The sequence below is a fragment of the Aristolochia californica genome, unplaced genomic scaffold, assembly GCF_029961685.1.
Source record: "Aristolochia californica isolate CCGP_79_NKW_82.1479 unplaced genomic scaffold, dmAriCali1.0.hap1 SCAF_14, whole genome shotgun sequence".
NCBI classification, from domain to species: Eukaryota; Viridiplantae; Streptophyta; class Magnoliopsida; order Piperales; family Aristolochiaceae; genus Aristolochia; species Aristolochia californica.
In genome coordinates, this window is record NW_027181815.1 from 548,714 (window position 1) to 560,038 (window position 11,325).

At 41.2% G+C, this 11,325-nt stretch overlaps 2 protein-coding genes across 2 annotated transcripts; one reads left to right on the plus strand and one right to left on the minus strand.

Annotated features, from left to right (window-relative positions):
* Positions 1-562: 562 nt before the first annotated feature.
* Positions 563-2,913, plus strand: LOC137949581 (protein neprosin-like). The gene is made up of 8 exons (XM_068795662.1): positions 563-667; positions 805-992; positions 1,102-1,188; positions 1,293-1,520; positions 1,616-1,786; positions 1,905-1,958; positions 2,077-2,220; positions 2,359-2,913. The coding sequence occupies exons 2-8, from the start codon at positions 813-815 to the stop codon at positions 2,737-2,739; spliced, it is 1,245 nt and encodes a 414-aa protein (XP_068651763.1). The 5' UTR covers positions 563-667; positions 805-812; the 3' UTR covers positions 2,740-2,913.
* Positions 2,914-3,010: 97 nt separating this feature from the next.
* Positions 3,011-11,286, minus strand: LOC137949579 (protein HEADING DATE 3B-like). The gene is made up of 4 exons (XM_068795661.1): positions 10,024-11,286; positions 8,535-9,511; positions 4,567-4,618; positions 3,011-4,458 (listed from the first exon to the last, which is right to left on the minus strand). The coding sequence occupies exons 1-4, from the start codon at positions 10,243-10,245 to the stop codon at positions 3,424-3,426; spliced, it is 2,286 nt and encodes a 761-aa protein (XP_068651762.1). The 5' UTR covers positions 10,246-11,286; the 3' UTR covers positions 3,011-3,423.
* Between the last annotated feature and the right edge of the window lie 39 nt (positions 11,287-11,325).

Below are 11,325 nucleotides of genomic sequence, written 5' to 3' on the forward strand. Positions count from 1 at the left end.
CATATAGCTGTAAACGTGAGCTTTGAGAAGAAAGAAAAACCAACAGGAATTCAATAATCCCACCAGCCTCATAAAACCCACCCAAAAAAACAAACTGAAAATGCTAAAACCCCCACGAAAAACTGCAAAGCTTCCTGATGCAAAAGAATCAAATCAATGAACAACTGTTAGCATATCTTGCTTTTGAAACTGATAAGCTCAATTATGAAAGTCACCTGAAGTCAACAAGAACAAACAGGAAGCTGATTTAAGTCTCTTTATCACCAAGGTTCTGCCATTATAAGATTCTATTTTAGGTAGTGAGTCCCTCAGCCATTCAATGAGCTTCTACAAGGAACTGTTTTTCATATCTCTCTGGTTTTCCTTTGCAAACTATTTCAGAGGTAACTAATCAGGACAATCGTAATGAATAGCAAACCCAATTTGATCAAACTGACCCTTAATAGTTTTAGCCTGAAACCACACAGGGTTTTGTACCAGTGATCAAACTACCCGATCAGGCAGCTTTTCTGTTACTACTGTCCGTTCGATTTCTTCCAGCTATTCAGTTCAGATTCATGCATAGGAGCTAAGGATTGCTTATAAATTAGAAGGCTTCCAGACACACACAGCTTGAGTTCATTGCGCTTGGATCCAGTCCATTCTTCATTTTATTCTCTTAGTTCGCGTAAATTCTAGCTATAATCTTCTTCTTCTTCTTCTTCTTCTCTTATTTACTTAAATCTCTGGTTCGAGGGTCTCTCGATCGTGTTTCATTTCTTTTCTTTATGGTTCTAAAATTATTCAATGGTTTTGGGATTGCAGAGATAGTTATGGGGGGAAAGTTCTTTAATCTTTCCGGATACGATGTCGGACGTACAGCACTGTTCGTGGTAATGATCTTTCATGCACTCAGCCATGGCGTTGTCGATGCAAGGACGCCACTGAAGAAAGATAACGATCAAGAGAAGCGTCAGAATCGCGCCCACAAATTTACGGTCAAAACCATCGAGGTTCTTTACCACTTCATCGTCTACATTCATCATCTGCATTACTTCCCTTTCTTTTTCTCTGCATGCAGGAAATGCTTTAGTATGTTTAATGGCGAATTGATGTTCGCAGACTGCAGATGGGGATACTATCGACTGCGTCGATATTTACAGACAACCAGCTTTCGATCATCCTTCTCTCAGGAACCACACCATCCAGGTCTTCCTAACCTTCAGTAAAGCCCCATTTCAGCTACCTCTGTTACAGTACATTTGCGTGTAGTGGATTACCTTCGTTTAATCCGAGTGAATTTTCTTCACCAGATGCAACCTAGTACGTATCCAACTGGCTTCAAATCGGCGTCCTCTCGACATCCAAAACTGCTGTTGCAGAGGTTTAAAAGTTGCCCAGAAGGAACAGTACCTATTCTCCGGACAAAGCCATTGGGTGCCGCCGGGACCAACGCGGTGGCGAGGAAAGGAAGAAGACTATACCAAGTTAACACTCCCGATGACAGTATAAACGAAGAGAGAGTTCATCATGGTCACGAGGTAAACAAAAAAAAGATGATTTATTTATGGTGTTCTGACCCGCCGAATATCTTTTGAAGGATCGTTTAAGAAAATTCTTTGCATGCATGAACCAGCACGCAATTGTTTACTTGGATGATGGCAAGTTCTATGGAGCACAGGCAGATCTAAACGTATGGAACCCAGTTTTGGAAGACGCTAAGCATGAAATGAGCTTGGGTCAGATTTGGCTCCTCTCAGGCCAAATGAGAACCAGTGATCTCAACTCTGTTGAAGCTGGATGGACGGTAATTCATCTCTTGACATTTTTTGAGTCGCGTCGTCTCAATACAAAACTCACATGAATGAGCAATTCTGATTCTGATATCATACTGAAAACACTTCTGGAATTTGAGAATTGCTCAGGTACTTCCATCCACGTTTGGTGACAACCAGACGCGATTGTTTACCTTCTGGACTGTAAGCTGCATTTTTTGTTTCGTTTACTCTGAAATTCGATTCAGTTTAGTAGAAGTGGTTACGACGACTTCTGAAAACTAGGGTTCTCACATTTGTTGCCGCTGCTGCGCTGTTTCAGAATGACAGTTATAACACAGGCTGCTACAACCTCCTGTGTCCTGGTTTTGTTCAAACAAGCACAGAAGTATCTCTTGGAGGTGCTCTAGGACCTGTTTCCACTTACGAAGGCGATCAGTACATAATGAGTCTAATCATATTCAAGGTAAGACACGAACCGATGAGGTTAAAAGATGCAATTCACCTCTTATATTTTCAGCAAATCCCTTGAAGAAAACTTTTCTGCTGAAGCCATCTTAGTTTGTTCTTGGCCAATCTTACCACGAAAAGAAAATTGTTGCAGGACCCACAGAGTGGAAACTGGTGGCTAACGTTTCAGGACAGGTCGGTGGGATACTGGCCGAGTTCTCTCTTCAAGGGGTTAGCAGATAGCGCCACCGTGATAGAGTGGGGGGGAGAGATCTTCAATGACAACCCAAACGGAATGCACACAGCGACACAGATGGGTAGCGGCCATTTCTCCGGTGAGGGCTTCAAGAAAGCAAGCTTTTTCAGTAACCTCCAGTATGTTGATGGTTCCGATGTTTTACAGCATCCACATGCACTCAACCCATTTCTTAAAGCTCCGAAGTGCTATAACATAGACATAGGAAAAAATAAAGGTACAAACATGGGTTCCTATTTCTATTATGGAGGTCCTGGCAGGTCCCCTGACTGCCCATGAGATAAAGCCAACAGCAAAATGAAGATTGAAGACGGCCGTATCTTCCTTTCACTGGATCTGTATCATGGCTACATAATAAATCAAGGATTTCTAGCATTGGATCTTTAGACCAAATATGGTTCATGAGTAGTCACTTCCAGAAGATTTAACAGATGAACATGAGAATATTATCAACGGACAGACATCAATTCTTTGCAGCAAACAGTAGATTTTGAGATGCAAGGATAGTGCTCTAAAGAGAACAGAAAAATGCATAAGGTTTCACCCAAAATATGAGAACCAATCTTTAATCCACAGGTCAAGATGCCTTTCTGTTTCCTTTTATTTCAATAATTGAGTACATGACAAAGTCGAAATGAATTGACTAAATAAAAAGACAGTTACCAGGAACCCTGTCTGCTAAAACACTAGCACAATTGCTCAACCATCTCAGTAACCTTCCAAAATTTTACCATGCCACATTGGGATTCTGTTCCCCAAACACCTATTAAACACTGCAGAAAGTAACGCGCACAACACTAGTCCTCCTCCACTCAGGAATACATGCTATGTACAAAAAAGTAACACAGTAAAGCAAAACCAAGTTGTACAAAGTATCAAACAACTGACACCCACGAGCATGATCTTGCGCACCTGATAATGATTCGGACAGGTCAAGGGTTATGTCCTCTGCCTTGTGTAAAGTCAATGTGAGTCTTGTTGTTGTCGCTCTTCTTGTATAGACTGGAAAATACGTGCCGCTGATTCACTTGCAGACCTTCGATTATGTGGCACAACCTTGATAACCCTTGTCTGCTGGTTGCTACTTTGGACATGTGGGGTTACACCAGAGCCCTCCACTGCTGGAGCCATGGGGAAAAGGGGAAGTGAATTCCCGCCCTCTGAAACATGACATCCACCTTGTCCATTATCACAAGGGCTACTAGCTGTACTCCCATGCACTTCACTGCCTTTTGAGCTGCGGGGCCTCCAACCACTGCTTGCGGTGCCTTCTCTCTTCCTGTTACCCAAATTACGTGAGACTCTAGAGTTCACATTGAAATTGGCCTCCCCAGTTGACAACTGTTCATCTTGCCCATGGGAAGAGCGTGCTGCAGTCATCATGTTCACCTGTTCAACAGCTGCGGTGGACATACTAGGGTTCATGACTGGAAACCCGTAAGGAGGATAGTAATTTAGAGTGCCTGAGACAACCCCAACTTGATGCTGTTGTGGAGCTGGGACCCTGTAGGCATGATCCATGAAGTCACGGGCCATGTGAGGCAGACCAAGAGTACTACAGCCTCCATAGACTGGGGGCATGAATGCCCCAGGCGGTGGGCATGGGCCTGTGTACGGCTTGAAAACGAGTCCTTCAGAAGGGGACAGCACAGGAACTAACCACGGGGGAAAAGACCAGGGGGCAGCTTTATTATCGGAGCCCATTGGTGTTAGCGGCATATTTGGCATATAAGGTCCACAACTTGAATTTTGACTGGCAATCAGTCTGTGGACTCCATCTTCACCAGAAGGAATAGGAGGTTTCCCTGGTAGGTTACTGCCCAGGCATCCTGTGGTCTGGCTCATCCTTTGAGAGTCATCTTTTTGCTTAGTATCTGGTGGTAGAGATTTCAGAAGGTTCTCGGAAGGCAATATCTTCTTCGGACAGACCTTGGGAGATCTTAAGAATGGGTAATCTTGAAGTAACATATGTGGGGAGCCAGCGATCAGCCTCTGCACCTGTTCAAAGACTATAAAACCAAGGATCAGCATTGTATGGAATGAGTATTTACAGTTTATCTGTTTTTTTCATTTTCCCTTTTGAAGGAACGAAACCAAACTGCTTGCCTTTATCAATCTATGCAACTCGAACACTTGGAATGCAAAAGCCTTCTGCTGACTGCAAACAGGAATAAGAAACCAAACTTTAACGTTTTACACAATCATATTGACAGAAGTCATAACATAAGAACAGAAAGCACTATATGGAGAAGTGAGGAAATCCAAAATCATAAACATTAAAAAAAGGCAAGAAGAGACGCTCTGCAATGGCACACAAAAACCCCTAGAGGGGGGATGCCTATGGTGTATCCATCCTTTCAGCATTCTTTTGTTTCTCATGAAATCTGAACAATGGTAGCACTCATGAGTACCACACAGTAACAAGGAAAAAGAATTGCATTTAAATAGAAAAAATGCAGAGAGAGAGAGAGAGAGAGAAAAGAAGGACCAGAGGGAAGAGGCTTTCAATCAGTTCAGCCTTCCTTTGTTTCTTTCCAATCAAATCTCATCCAATTGAATTTAACAGAACAATATACAGGGATACAAAAGTGGGAGAGGTCAAACCAGTATGAGAAAAAGCCTTAAAAACATCTCTATTCTCAAATTGAACTTGATTCCCAACAACAACAATAAAAACCAATTAAGCAATCCGAACAAAACCAGAATAAGTCAAATCACCTTGGCGAAAGAAATCAAAGATGATCAACTAGTGCTGGATGCAAGAACAAATCAATCATCTTGGCAAAGAAACCAAAGATAATCAACTAGTACCGGATACAAAAACTACATATCACAGGACAAAATAGTATTATGACCCTGACCTTACCACAAGATAGGACAAAATAGGAGACACTATCATCAAGTAATTGAAACAGGTGTCTACTCTTACATTTTATTCTAGCACCTCTTAAGGTTAACCACTTCCCTTGCTGTGCCTCCAAAGGAAATATCTTAACTACCAATCAGCTCATTAGAAGGGGCCAGGCAATTGAGGATTTATGTTGCAAGTTTTGTGGTGTTCAGGCTGACACAGTCAATCATATATTCAGTCAGTGTCCTTTTGTTTTCTCGGTTTGGGGTGCTTTACTATCTAAATTTGATTTTGCCAGGTGCTTTCCAATGTTTACTTTGGTTTTATTGTTAAGTTTTTAAAGAGACCATTGTAATCTCAAGGGCAAATTTTGTGACAAACTGCTTTAGAGGCTAATGTTTGGGCTTTGTGGTTGGTAATGGTCTTTTGGGGGAAGTAGTAGAGCGCATTATTCACAACATATGTTTTTGGGTAAGTCTTCAAGGGTTCATCCTCTTCCCAGTACTGTTTTGAGAATACATTAGAGAAACATTGTTGCTTCCTCTGATATTCAACCTCCCTCTACATTCTTTGGTCTCACCCTCCTGAAGGGTGGTTGAAGTGGAATTTTGAAGAGAGTTCAAGGGGAAATCTGAGCCCCTCCTGGAGGTAAGGGTGTTATTAGGCACTGCAGTGGTCAAATCCTCCAGGAATACTCTGCAAATTTTCAGGTCCTTTAGTGATTGAAGGTGATTTTTCCGTAGTGGTCTCTTGATTCCATTCTAGAAAATCTCCTCCATGGTGGCTTTTTCATATTTTTTATGAGATCGTGAATTGAAGTAGGCAGTAAGAGATCACGTGGGTTCATTCGCCATGCAGTACTAATTCCATTTCTAGCTTGTCGAGTGGATCATCCTGATCTTCTAGGATTACCAGTCTGACAAGGAATCTTTTCATCCACATAAAGTAACAGGTTCGACTCTGGATAAGAAAATAATAACCCTTTAAGCACTGGATAGGCCAAATTCAGTACCTCAGAAACTCTCATAATGCTCCAACACCTGGCCAAGATTCTACTCAACCATTTCACTGTCGACCAGCAAGGGTGGTTTTCACCTTTTAATTTCACTGCTCTTTCCAGAAAAGAACTGATAGCACCACAACAATGATTCTGGTAGATTCACTCTTTTTAATTCCTCCTTACTATTCTCTACTTCTTTTATTTTTGCAATCATCCTTTCAGACTTACTTGGGCTCACTTCACTCCTTTAATGACTCGTGCAAAAGCTCCCTTTCAAGATTCCTCTAAGCAATACACTTCAAAATGTTGTGAAATTAATTTACTGGAATCATTATACCACCAAGTGGCACTTACCTGTAAACCTTATATCCACCCAGTCACACCAAATTCAAGAACTTGACTATGTTCTCCCTTTGTCAACAATCGCACATCCTCTATTTGAACCCAATGAAAATGCGTTCCAGACAAACTTGGTTTCAATTTAATTTGATAGGCATCAACTTCTTTTTACCACGAGAGAGTGCATCAAAAGAAGAAAGATGAAGTGGAATAGATTATCTGTTTGTGATGATGGCAGAAAAAACCTATCTCTTTTTTCTACTTCATAACTAATATCTATACACATTAGCAGTCACATATGCTATAGGCAGAAGAAAAGACAAAAAGGCTCCACAATGGAGGCACTTCTCTATGGTCTCAGGACATATGCTGACAACTTCTCATAACCCTGCTAGTTGATGGAGAATAAAAAAATTTCACCCACCAGCCAATCAAAATGTAAAGCTTAGTTTTCAAGATCATAACAACAAGGTTACATGGAGCTCTGTTTCTTCCTTCGGGACTTCTCTCTCTAGATCCTTTTGAATATGCTTCCATCTTATACCAAAAAAATACTTTGATTTTCTCGAGTTCACCTGGTGTGAGCAGTGACAAAATAGGCAAAGGTGTCTAATTTAACAAAGACCAAGACCTGGTTTGAACAATGACAAGGTCTGCAAAGAAGTCTAATTTGACAAAGACCCTAAGGAACACCAACCCCCCACCCCAACCGAGCTTCTAGAACTAACAAACATTTTTACAGCAAGCAAACCACTGTTTCCTATTCAATCACTTTCCCAAAGGACTTTTAAGTACTGTTGAAAATAACATAACAAAATCATCTCCAATATTGCTTGCACGAAGATGACAGCTTGCATCCTACAGAATTGAATAATCCAAACTTCTTCTGTGTTACATATCAGGTGGACAATGTAAGTAGCAACATGACTCCCACAAAGAACAAATCCAACAAATGCCATTAGGTCATTAAGACTTCTTCCTACTAAACACCTGTAATAACTACCCGAAAATCTTTAGTTCCACAGCATCTAAATATTGTCAGCTCAGGAAAAAAAAAAAAGACTTTCAGTAGATGGACCAAACAGCACCAAACAATAGATATGCATCTAAAAGTCCCCCTAAAGGAATACGCAAAAGGCTTAGATATGCACTCAATCATCAAATTCTTATATTTTCCCAGGATACTTGGTTCCAAAAAGCAAAGAAAATGCAGTAACCTGGGTTACAAAAAACAGATAATACTCTTTTTAGAGCTGTAGGTTTCTGCAATATTTTCTTCTCACTGTTGGTAATGTTGCAAAATCCATAGCCTACATGCAAGACGCTCTAGAGCTCTTCCCATGGCATCATTAATTTTGATTTGATATCTTTGAGGAGAAGGAATAAGGAGGGTAGGGCACACAGAAAAGTATAAAAACTTGTGCCGTAGTATGACATCATCACGACAAAATTTTCATGGTCATATCTCAAATATTCAACACTGCGAAGTGAGAGCATCTGTAAATTGGGCAGATTAATTCACAAGGGACAAACAATCACAAATAAGAATGATTGTTCACACTGTGATGAGTGCAGTGAGACAAAAAGAACGGAAGCCAAACAGCACAGACAAATTAAGTTTTAAAATAAACACATAAAAGCCATTCAAATAAATAAACACGTAATAGACGATGCAGTAGTATCAAAACCAATAATGTAAATGAAACAACAGTATTAAGCCCCATGCTTTAAATAAAGAGAATAATGACATCTACTTTTAAGCTGCATAAAGTTTCATTTAGCAGCATCAACCAGCTTATGATCCACAATCTAAACCAATTTCAAATTAGATGTGCAAACAATTACACAAAAGAAATAGCAGACAGAGAGAACATGGATACTAACTTGACAATTTCTCTTCTTGCTTTCCAGAAAAGCTTTGGACCAATAACCCCCACAACATCATCAGGAGATATTTCCATTCCTGGAAAGCAATCCACCATGGAGGACTCTGAATCATCATTCCCCTCCCCAGTACTGACATGTTGAGACCCACAAAAAATTTCTTCACTTTCCATACTATAATTTTCACCCTCCTCATGATCCCTATAACAATTGGCAAGGAATATTTTGGTACCTTGTTTGCTTCTCATCCTCAAGACATTTTCCCTGGCTGTGTCTTGCTCTGGGTGTGACCACCCTAAACTTCCAGCATTCTCAAATTCATTAACCAAATCTCTTGGTATTGTCTCAATTAAAGATTCCTTGGCACATCTTAAGGATTCCATAATTCTGCCTCCACCAGATGCACGTGAAGATGTTTTGTCATTAGCGCTTTTATTTTCTGGGATATCCTTAGGGCTGTGATCAACTGTGTTCCTTCCATGTTGTCTTGGCTTCAATTCTGAGGGACTGTTCCGTTTCTGGGGCTTATTGTTTAGATCCTGGAGCTGGGATGAGTTACAAGCAGTCCTGACATTTTTTCTGGCACTGTTTGCTGTAACAAGCGTGGCTTGGGCAGGATTTATTGTACATAATGGTGTCTGCCTTTCTTCATCCTGCCCATCTGGAGCTCCTCCTGAATGAAGAAAATTTGGAACACAAAAATCATCTTCATCGCCATATTTCTTCTCAAAAGAGGTCTTTGAAGTAGAGAGACCATGCAGGTGACGGGAAGCTTGTTCAGCAGTTTGAGAAATTTGCCCCTTGAAATTAGAAGGTTTACTACTAGAATTTGTTGTTGATTTTATTTCAAAGTTGGCATCGGTATTGTTTACATTAATACCCTCTGCAGATCGAGGACAGAGCTTCTCCGTGGAATGGGCAGGAGGTGTTGAAGGAAAGTAAAATGAAGGCAATACAGTCATTTCATGGCCAATACCCTACATCAATGAATTCCATCACTGGTTCAGCAACAAAGAGTACAATAAAAAGTCCACAATCTTTAAACATTGTCCCATATAATAAACATTGTTCCACTGTAGAACCAAACTGGAATACTTAAAACAGTACCAAGAACAAACGATTCAACAGATTAATCATTCAACTTCTGTAAGAAAATGAATAACCACCGACCCAAGATGATAACAGAATCTGTAAAGTTTAGTATGTGAACCTAAACACTAAATCTTATCTTATTTTTTCATAAAAGGTTCCAGTCTAATTCTGATATGCTGTTTCTCTTCGTGAAACCATCAATTAACAAAAATTCAAAAAAATAAAAGCATATATGCCTCTCACTTTTCGTAAAGAACAAGTCTACGGATGAGATAAAAGTTAAAATCGAGGTTTTCAATGAAATTCCTAACCCCAAGCTAATTCGAAACTTATATCCAAATAGAAGTTGAAGAACAGCTCAGAAGCAAATCAAATTAGAGAAGCTTTCTAAACGAACCTGACTTGAAGATGCTGAAGGAAGGCTGGAGTTTGCGGCATGAGGTGGGTGAGGGAGCGCTGGTCCCCCCGGATTGAACCTCTGAGAAGGTATACTAAGCTGCTCGTAAAGCGCCATCTTGTTCCTAGGCGGCGCACGCGGCCCACCTTTCTCCGTGTCGTTGACATGAAGGCGAGGAAACAATGGCCCCATGATCTTCTCGTCATCTTTTCCGCCTTTCATGATCCCTTTCAGTCTTCTAGAGCGACTGACACTCACAGCGTCCAATCGTTTCACAAGAGTCGCCACAGAATCCCATCAGTCCACCCTCAACCGAAATTTAATTTCGATCCGCAGGTGGTCACTCCTGAACCCTAAAAAATTTGCACTTCCAATCTCTTCACTAAAAACAGAAAAGGAAACCCGAAAACCTACAACTTCAGCTTTAACAGGAATTCCAGCCTGTTACAAGCACACCCAGAGGGAGTAATAGAATTCCTGAAGGACCAAGGTCGAAATCTCTCGCAACCAAGCTTCTCAGCCAAAACCCAACTCTAAAGTCCGATAATCTCAACGAAAACGAAGCAGAACAAACGCAACCCTCTAAGAATTCCCCAACTGCAATATTGCAACACCACGAGAAAACCCTTTGGCAGAGTCAATTTCTTCCTCGAATCTCTCCACTTCCGAAAACTAAGGTTACCCCGTGCACCCACAGTCCCATACCCAATACTTCCTCGAAAAAACTACCCAAAGGGGCGAAACCCGCTCCGTGTTTCTTTCCAACAAAACCCAGTTCCGGAATCCCTGTCTCCAATCTCAATCCGATTCTCTCGAACCTAAAAAAAGCTGACGAAACAAAAACCCTTGGTCCAAGTTCGAAGACGACGATTGCTCTCTAGGAAGGAGGAACGAGATCTAAAATCTAATATCTGAGGCGGACTTGCGAGATAGATAGATTCGAGTTCGACGAGCAGGCGTAACCGCTTTAGTACAGCTCGGCAGATCCTGATCCAAAAAAGCGAGAGAAAAGTGAAAGCACCAGGTGGGTCCTCGCAGAGTCGCAGGGATATCCACACAAAACACCAACCCGCTCACGCACTCATCCAAATTCCAACCTCCTGACCAATTGGGGTTTTACAGAGACAGCCAAGAGAGAGAAACTGTACAGGGGGGGAGAGGACAGTTGGACAAGCACCACATGGAGGGAGTTCTCTTCCCAATAAGCAACGCAAGCCACACTCTTGATTACCTGCTTTCAGTATTAGATATTGCTGCTCATAAACGGAAAGATTTGGCAGAAGTGATTGAAGAACTGGGAAC

What these genes read in the sequence shown, in the direction of transcription:
- LOC137949581 (XM_068795662.1), top strand. Translation starts at nt 813, where the DNA reads ATGGGGGGAAAGTTCTTTAATCTTTCCGGATACGATGTCGGACGTACA. An exon ending in GAGTTCATCATGGTCACGAG is followed by an intron (nt 1,521 to 1,615) that starts GTAAACAAAAAA and finishes TGCATGAACCAG; the next exon opens with CACGCAATTGTTTACTTGGA. An exon ending in GATTGTTTACCTTCTGGACT is followed by an intron (nt 1,959 to 2,076) that starts GTAAGCTGCATT and finishes GCGCTGTTTCAG; the next exon opens with AATGACAGTTATAACACAGG.
- LOC137949579 (XM_068795661.1), bottom strand. Translation starts at nt 10,245, where the DNA reads ATGAAAGGCGGAAAAGATGACGAGAAGATCATGGGGCCATTGTTTCCT. An exon ending in CTTCAGCATCTTCAAGTCAG is followed by an intron (nt 9,512 to 10,023) that starts GTTCGTTTAGAA and finishes TCATTGATGTAG; the next exon opens with GGTATTGGCCATGAAATGAC. An exon ending in AGTTGCATAGATTGATAAAG is followed by an intron (nt 4,459 to 4,566) that starts GCAAGCAGTTTG and finishes GTCTTTGAACAG; the next exon opens with GTGCAGAGGCTGATCGCTGG.